The 9,372-nt window shown below is 45.4% G+C and overlaps 1 protein-coding gene across 1 annotated transcript in view; it reads right to left on the reverse strand.

Annotated features, from left to right (window-relative positions):
* POLR1A (RNA polymerase I subunit A) overlaps positions 1–7,280 on the reverse strand; it is a 106,560-nt gene extending 99,280 nt beyond the window's left edge. The window contains exons 1-2 of the mRNA XM_068132944.2: positions 7,175–7,280; positions 5,294–5,373 (exon numbers count right to left, since the gene is read on the reverse strand). Coding sequence (XP_067989045.1) covers positions 5,294–5,373; positions 7,175–7,177 — 83 coding nt within the window. The 5' untranslated portion in view covers positions 7,178–7,280. The remainder of the gene's footprint in view (positions 1–5,293; positions 5,374–7,174) is intronic.
* Positions 7,281–9,372: the final 2,092 nt, after the last annotated feature.

A 9,372-nucleotide genomic window follows, 5' to 3' on the forward strand; every position in this document is an offset into this window, starting at 1 on the left:
CGGAACATGAGGAGACATGAATAACACTGAAGGTAAGTAAATATCTTTGTGACCTCAACATAGTCGCCACAAACAGGTACAGACAAGACAGCAACATCTAAGATGTCCTTGAAAGCCTGGATCTTGGTTTTGACCCAGGAAATCCGTAATCACAGCGGCTCCGCCTCCTCATTCAGTGCCTGGAGGGCCACCGTAAGAATATCCAGCATCTCCGTAAAGATGACTGCATCATCTGCGAAATCAAGGTCAGATATCTTTACACTTCCAAATGATGCACCGCAGCCTGACTTCTCTGACATCCTCACCAGAATCCAGTCCATACAAGTGCTGAAGAGTGTGGGAGCCAGTACACACCACTGCCGAACTCCACTAACAACTGGAAATAAGTCAGAGGTGGAGCCACCACACCTCACAGCACTCTCAGTACCAGAGTATAGTTCAGAGATCAGATTGATCAGCGTTGGTGGCACCCCACAAAGACCAAGAATCCTCCAGAGGGCATCCCAATTCACCGAATGGAAGGCTTTGTGAACATCAAAATAGGCTGCAAGCAGCCCGACGAAACTCAATTGCATTCGGTGAGGACCAGAAAAACAATGATATGGTCAATCATTGACCTCTTTGGTGTAAAGCCCGACTGCTCTGGTCGCTGGTACTCGAGCAGATGACGGCGAACCCTCTCAAGAATGATCCAAGCAAAGACCTTGCCCGGCACTGAGAGTAGCGTCACCCCTCGGTAATTGTTGCAGTCCTGGTGATCACCCTTCCCTTTCCAGAGGGGGACAACAAGGCCCCTCTTCCAGTCAGTTGGGATGATGCCTGTGCTCCAAACAGAGCACAGAACTGCATGCAGCGACTCAAGTACAGCATTTCCACCAGCCTTGAGAAGTTCAGCATAGATGTCACAAATCCCAGGAGCTTTGCCCCCTTTTGACCGGTTCACCGCCGCCTGCGTTTCCACAAGTGAAGGCAGTTCACAGTTAATTGGGGGTCAGCATTTGGGATAGCAACACCCCTGACATCCAACTCAACAGCCGATGGGTGATAGGTCAGGTGGTAGGCCCAGTTGTTGTCAGTGCCTGTGGCCTGTACATCACCATAAGCACAGTCTATAGACTCAAATACACAACAATATCACTCAAATACACAATAAGGGTACAACAACTGATTTTAATCAACCACCAATTGGTTAACTTACTTCAAATTACAAGCAAAGTCTTTCCTTTTCTCATACAACCTAATCTGACAAAATTATGGATGTCTTGACCACTCAACTTTGGATATTCTGTTGCTTCTCTCTCAATAAGAAAAGTCTCAAGAAAAGGTCAGTCATGTCTATCGGTATATCTCAGATATCGACAGTCTGGTACTCTGCTCTGCTTGCGAAGCTTTAATTCTGCATGTGGAATAAAAGGACACCTTCCTTCCAGGCTATCTGATTTCCTCCCCTCACGAAGTCAGCATGTAGCTCCAAAAGGAGACTGGAATTGTCACCGGTGTGACCTGTTACTTGTTCCAGAAAACTCCTTTTCCTCTTTGCACGTGACTCCACCTCCATATAATAAAGCAGGAGTATCCATCCGTCCCCGAACTACTCCCACAGTTTTGGGGCCAGCCCTCCTCCTCACAATACCCCCCCCCCTCCCCCTTTGCCCAAAGATTCTGTGGAACCTTTTGGGGGTATTAGCGGGTGTCCGAAGTCAAGTGTGAGGATTCATAAATTCCTCAATACAATCATGATTTCATTTTCCACATGTACAAAACTGTTCCTTATCCAGCTGTAAACAAAATCACGGGTTCGGCAGAAACATTCACTGGTTCGATAATATCTCAATACAATCTTTTGATTTACCATCCATTTGAAGCCTTATGTATCCGCCCAGGCTCGCCAGCAGATTAGTCTGTATTGGTTATCATGTTAGCCTACCTGATGAGTGTTTGTAAACTTGTATTTTGTTATATTAATGGTATGGTATTAATTTGTGATTGGAATTATGCTGTTTGGAATGAAACTACTGAGAGATTGAGGTTGAAGGAGAATGACGAAATGATGTGAAGGTTACCATCTGTGACATTTGCAGATTTTTTCGCAGGCACATGGACTCCCACCCTTGTGTAGCACAAGTACCTCGCTAGTTATACAATACAATTCCATATCCCACAAGCCAGTAGTAACAGCTTTCATCTCAGATGACTGAGAAAGGATCCGATTCTGGCCGAAAACCTGGAACATGTCTTTTAATCCAGACTACACTAAACTTCTCTCTCCATCAAGATCATCAAACAGATCTACCTATCAAATTCCACAAACAACAATAAGAAATTCAGTCTCAGCATCAGTTCTGACCTCTCCTGGGCTGACCATCTATTAAAACTGGCCTCCAAAACCATGTAAAATCCTTCCTTTAGAAATCTGAACTCCTCCAATCTACAAGACCTTTTCCCATCACTCAAAAGAGCCCTGCTTGCATGGACGAGCTGACACCCCACTTAATCCTGTCACTCCTAAAGGTTGTGAAATCCAAAACTCTCAATATCACCGACATCTCCCACAAAAGCAGAACTAGGGCTGCTGCTCTCCGAAATTGTAGACAAGTTAGTGGACTCTGTTTTCTATAACCTTTCCTGGGGTCGAGGTCACCCTGCTCTTTCATCTGTCTGTCCCTCCAACTCACACGTATTCTTTCATCAAACCCCTCATTGTGCTACTTCCCATGTATTTACAGGTTGTTACTTCCTTGCCTCGTCTCTTTCACGCTCATCCATGTCCTTGTTACATATGCATGTTGTCCTACTGCACCACAGTCAGTGTGCTGCCTTCCACACATTAATTATCAACCTACTTTTCCACAAGTTTAGAATTTGTATACATAAAAACAATAAAATATGAAGGGTGTGAAAATAGCACAATAAAGCAAAAAATAAAAAGAGGAAGAAATTAGAACGGCACTCAGTAGAAAGCATACCTCTGCCAGGTGAACAGTTTACGTTTTCTATCCCAGAGTAGACCAGAAAATAACATTTAATCAAACTCATCCGTCCACAACTTTTTGAGATATCCTGCTGTATATCGTTTTTGGCCCGATCTCCCAATGGTGAAGACAACACAACAGGCATTTTTAGGCCATTTTCCCTGCAAGAGCGGGGGTTAGCCTTGCGGTCCCCATGACGATCTTCTCCATTTTGCCCTATTTTCTGCATCTTTCCTTGTTAACCCCCTTGCCCACATTTCTTCTTCGACCATCTTTAGCCAAGTCTTTCTCGGTCTTCCCCGTCCTCTACTTCCTTCTACATTCATTTCCAGTCACTTTTCTTAGTCACTAGTCACAAGTCACTCTTCTCAACCAGTCACTTTCATCCTTCCTCAACACATAACCAAACCATCTCAAACCTTCTCTTCACAGCATTCATCACAGGCTCTATTCCCATCATCTTTTGCAATTCATCATTTGTCTTCCTCTCTCTGAACGATACTCCACACATCCACCGAACCATTCGCATTTCCACCCTTTCCAGTCTTCGTTGCTGCTCTACATTCATGACCCATGTCTCGCTCCCATAAATCATAACACTTCTCACACATGCAGCACACACCTTTCCCTTCAGCTTCAACGACACTCCCCTCCTCGTCAGCACGCCACTCAGTTCCCGAAACTTCTTCCATGCACATCTCACTCAAGCAACCGTTGCCGAGTCTGACCCACCTTCTCCATTCAGCATGTCTCATAGGTAACAAAACGTTTTCACACCTTCCAGCTCCACGCCATCTCCAAGATCCAACTCAACATTTCCTCCATCTGCAGCTCCCTCTGTGCACACCTTACACTTGAATGTAGCTGCCACACTGGTTAATGACCCTCTCAAACCACTACATTTTTGATGAACCCACTCAGAGCACATTGTACATTGAATGGAGTTCACTCCGACACCCTTCCTGCACACAGCACAGGGCCACTTCCCAGTTCTTTCCACCTCACCACATGCTTTACCACTTGCCATCACCTTCTATTTCCGTTTCCAATGGTGAAGAATCACTTAAAAAAATTATACTCGCCAGATCCATCTGGGTCTTCACCAAAATTTAATCGATTCTTCCTCGTCACACACACAACCTCTCCACCAAGTTTCGTCCAAATCGTCTACAACTTTTTGATATATCCTGCTATGTATCGATTTTGGCCCTATCTCCAAATGGTGAAGAATCACTTTAAAAACTAGTTGGTATTCATAGAATACTTACCCTGCACAGTCAACTTGTTGCGAGCCAACTCTTCTGTTTTTGAACATTTTTTTTCTTTGATCAAATATGGCTGCCAGACCACGTGAGCGATGACATCATAAATTTATATTCTCCAATATAATTGTTGCATAGATCAAGCTCAATACATTTCAAACCGATGAGACTAAGCGTTGTCCCTGTCGAATTATGAAGTCATAATTATGGCACCAATGACGTCATCGTTAACAGCACCTATTCCCCATAAGGAGTTCTTTACAATTTGCCATGTTTCAATTTTTTCCATGCAGTGGTTTTGGAGATATGGAGGTGCAACATTTTTCGGTTTTTCCAAGATGGCAACTGTACCACATGACCTATGACGTCATGATTATCATTAAAATATTCTAAAGGAGGAGGCGCTCCTATGGTGAAAATTTCGTGTCCATCAGATCAACAGTTGCTGAATTTTTTAAAATAATGATCGGATCGATGTGTTGTATTTGTCAAATTATGATGTCATAACGAAGGCACCGATGACATCCTCATTAACATATCATATTCCCCATGGGGAGTAGTTGACAATGAGTCAGGTCTCAATTTTTTCCATGGAGTAGTTTCAGAGATATAGAGGTGCTAAGTTTTTCCAAGATGGTGCCTGTACCACGTGACCGATGACATCATAATAATCATTAAAATATTCTACAGGAGGAGGCCCTCCTATGGGGAAAATTTCATGTCAATTGGACCAACAGTTGCCAATAAAATGAATTTTTAAAATGCAGACACGGCACACGGACGCAACTGAATGCTTAAATCCGCTTTTCACGTCGTGAGCGCAGGGTAATTATAGTAGCCGGATCCGAATCCGGATCTTCACCAAAATCGAATCATTTCGTCCTTGTCACATACGCCACATCTCCGCCAAATTTCATCCGAATCCGTCCACAACTTTTTGAGATATCTTGTTCACAAATAAACAGACAGACAGAGGTGAAAACATAACCTCCATCCACCTTTGGTGGTGGAGGTAAATATGAGGGATGCAGTAAAAAATAAAAAATAAAACAAGCTTACCTGATTTCCTCTGAAGAAAACACAGAGAAGCTGACACTTTGCAAACGGTGCCACGGAATCTCCTTGTCAAACATGTTTGCCTGGTGGAAATAAAAATAAAAATAGGACCGCAGGTCCTGAAGCTCACCTGGATCAGGAGCAAGTCACTCAAACCTCCCTTATACTCCCATAGGCACTGTTTTTTTATGCCATGAACAACCTTTGGTACATCATGGGTGATGAAGGTTGTAGTCGGGTTTTGTCTAAATTGTGCGTGTAGTTTCGGAGAAGAGAGCAAATACCTATTTTATCGGTCAAACACCCCGCACACCCCCTTAGACACCGATTTTTTTTATTCCAGCCATGAGCAAACTTTGGTGCATCAAGGGTGTTGAAGGTTGTGGTCGTTTCACCAAAATTGTGTGTGTAGTTTCAGACAAAAAAGCAAATACCTATTTTGGAGGGGATGAGGGGGGGGGGGGGGGTGTCAACCTAGACCCACTTTAAACCCCCCCTCCCCCATGTAGATCCCCTTAGCCCCCCTCCCCCCTGTCGATCCCCTTAGACCCCCCTCCCCCCATTAGATCTCCTTAGACCCCCCCTCCCCCCTGTAGATCTCCTTAGACCCCCCCTCCCCCCTGTAGATCTCCTTAGACCCCTCCCCCTCCCCCCTGTAAATCCCTTTAGACCCCCCCTCCCCCCTGTAGATCCCCTTAGACCCCCCTCCCCCCATTAGATCTCCTTAGACCCCCCCTCCCCCCTGTAGATCCCCTTAGACACCCCCTCCCCCTTGTAGATCCCCTTAGACCCCCCCCTGTAGATCCCCTTAGACCCCCCTCCCCGCATTAGATCTCCTTAGACCCCCCCTCCCCCTGTACATCCCCTTAAACCCCCCCTCCCCCCTGTACATCCCCTTAAACCCCCCCTCCCCCCTGTACATCCCCTTAGACCCCCTCCCCTGTAGATCCCCTTAGACCCCCCCTCCCCCCTGTAGATCCCCTTAGACCCCCCCTCCTCCCTGTAGATCCCCTTAGACCCCCCTCCACCCTGTAGATCCCCTTAGACCCCCCTCCACCCTGTAGATCCCCTTAGACCCCCTCCCCCATGTCGATCCCCTTAGACCCCCCCTCCCCCATGTAGATCCCCCTAAACCCCCCTCCTCTCCCCTGTAGATGCCCCTTAACCCCACATCTCCCCTGTAGATCGCCATTACCCCCCCCCCTGTAGATCGCCCTTACCCCCCCCCCCCTGTAGATCCTCCTCACCACCCCTCCCCCTGTAGATCCACCTTTCCCCCCCTCCCGATCCCCCTTTCCCCCCTCCAGATCCCCCTCACCCCCCTCCCCCCTGTAGATCCACCTTACCTCCCCCCTCCCCCTGTAGATCCCCCTTACCTCCCCCCTCCCCCTGTAGATCCCCCTTACCTCCCCCCTCCCCCTGTAGATCCCCCTTACCTCCCCCCTTCCCCTGTAGATCCCCCTTTTCCCCCTCCCCCCTGTAGATCCCCCTTCCCCCCCTCTCCCCCCTGTAGATCCCCTTAGACCCCCTCCTCCCCCCTGTAGATCCCCTCCCCCTGTAGATCACCCTAGACCTCCCCTACTCCCTGTAGATCCCCTTAGACCCCACCTCCCCCCTGTATATATATCCCCCTCAGTCTAACATTATATGGATGGATCCAACCTCGGCTCAACATTACAATCAGTCTAACACTTCTTCGGGGTATCGTCCAAGTAACCATAAGCATAACAATAACATAACATAAGATAAGGTGCGATAACGACAAATTAGCGAAATCACATCCAAATAGATTACTTTCGAGACGGACACAATGCTCATCGCATTATAACAAACAAATAATTAGTTTCGTAGTAAATTATATCAAACGAACTATGATTAACGTACCATACAGTGAAACTGTAATTAAGCCAGAACCGCTCACTGCGAAGTGCGAACCATGTGTCACCCACACACACATGCGCATCACTTCCGGGATACATATCCCGCTATCCGCTTCTCTCTTTTGTATTTGATTAATGTGATTAAAATGTTCTGATAATCTATCTCGTCCAGCAGTTGATATAATATAACGAAAAAAATACATTTACTCAGATAATGGAGCCAAGAAAGCGTGAATGGTAATGCACTACCGCGCACTATATTATCGAGGTGAATCAACCGGATGAAGGCTTAATTCGAATTTTTAAATGAAACCTGAAGTATTTTAACTCATATATGAAACGCAAATCTCTACAAACATAACAACCACATATTTTAAGTGTGTTAAATTTGATTGCAATTTACCTTTATTTTAAAGATAAAAATGCAATACGGTACTTTTGGTGATGTTATTTGACTGGTTGGAGGCGCCCTCTTCTTCTTTATAGTTTTATAGCGTTTCAGAGAGCCGCGCGGATCTATACACGCCACGTACCTGGACATAACTGGCGAAAAGAAAACATAACAAAAAAAAAGGAAAAAGAAGTCTATGGAAGATCCATAAAACTATATGGGCCTCCCGCTCGCTTTCAAAAAGTTTAAGACCGCCTTGCACAGTCGAGGATGCTTCTGGTTTAAATGACCGGTATATCACGATCAGACACACCAACCCCCGCCTCTCTAATGATTTTAAAATTAAATAGGAGCAACCTGGGTCCATCATAATATTAATAGGCGGCATTCAGGAAACAAGTGGGTTAAATCTTCGGGTTCCCCACCAGTGTCGCAGGTCCCTCCTAACCCCCTGCCCACAATATGGATGGATCCAATCTCGTTTTGGTATATAACCAATGAAAAGGTTTGGCTTCATCTTTCTTTCATGGACGTTTAATTAATGCTGCTGGAGTTAAATTCTGAGGATTGGCCACCAATGGGCTGAATCGGAGGAATCCCAATCAGAGGTTGGACAGGAAGAGGGGATTATTGATAAGGCCAAACAAAAAAATATTCATGTTTAGCATCCCCGCCCGCTTCCTTTTTAGAGACCGCCTCCTTTTTTTGTTTTTTTTAACATCGTTCGACTGATCGCGAGCAATCAATTTTCTCACTCTCGATTTGATAGTCTCCATCATAATTGTTTCATGGCCGCTCACACAAAATAATCCCGTCTGTGATACACGTACATACAGGTCCGGCAGTAATATGCGGCTGGTTGTTGTAGACTAGCAAAACGTGTGAGTGTGCTATAGAATGTTAGCGCTAGCGTACTAGCGTGCTGTAGTTTCTACATGCTCTGATTTCGAGACAGACTTGTATTGTAATAATAAAATAGGTAAGATATTATTTGCAAATCTCATCTTGAATTTTTCTGTATACCTGTATAAAGATACAAAAGAAAACAAAGTACAGTATGCAAATATATGAAATGGTCTCTTTTACTAGTCTTTTATTAATACTAGGGCATGCCCGTACTATATATAAGCTAGGACGTGCCCGTACGTGGGTGCCCGTTCCTTGCCAAAAAAAAAAAAAAAAAAAAATTTGTGTAGGGGTGTGTGTGTGTAAACATCCTAGGGCGTGCCCGTACGTGGGTGCAAAAAAACATGCGTGCAAACAACAACAGCAAAAAAAAACTTTGAAACCACGTGGCAGTAACGACCACAGAACCCCCCCCCCCCTCTATTTACATGAATGGTTTGGTCCATTCGCAACGACCACAGAACCCCCCCCCCCCTCTATTTACATGCAATGGTTTGGTCCATTCGCAACGCCAAAGCGAGCGGCGAACGGCTAAATCGCCATAGCTCGGTAAGTACTTGTCCGATTAATTTAAAACCTTGAAAAGGCACATCCTCGGGTCCCCAGCAATATACCTGGCAAGTTTAAAGTATATCGGACCCGTGGTTGTCGAGAAACAGCGGTCACAGACAAACACACACACAGACACACACACACACACACACACACACACACACACACACACACACACACACACACACACACACACACACACACACACACACACACACACACACACACAGAGATTGCTGGAATTATAGATAGATGTTACTCAGTACATGTTGTATTTTGTCAACACAGATAGTCAAGACCCAAACATTCTACATGTATTTCACATCTAAAGAAACAAAAAAGCAGGCGACCAT

The sequence above is a fragment of the Myxine glutinosa genome, chromosome 1 (genome assembly GCF_964187855.1).
Source record: "Myxine glutinosa chromosome 1, kmMyxGlut1.1, whole genome shotgun sequence".
Lineage (NCBI taxonomy): Eukaryota > Metazoa > Chordata > Myxini > Myxiniformes > Myxinidae > Myxine > Myxine glutinosa.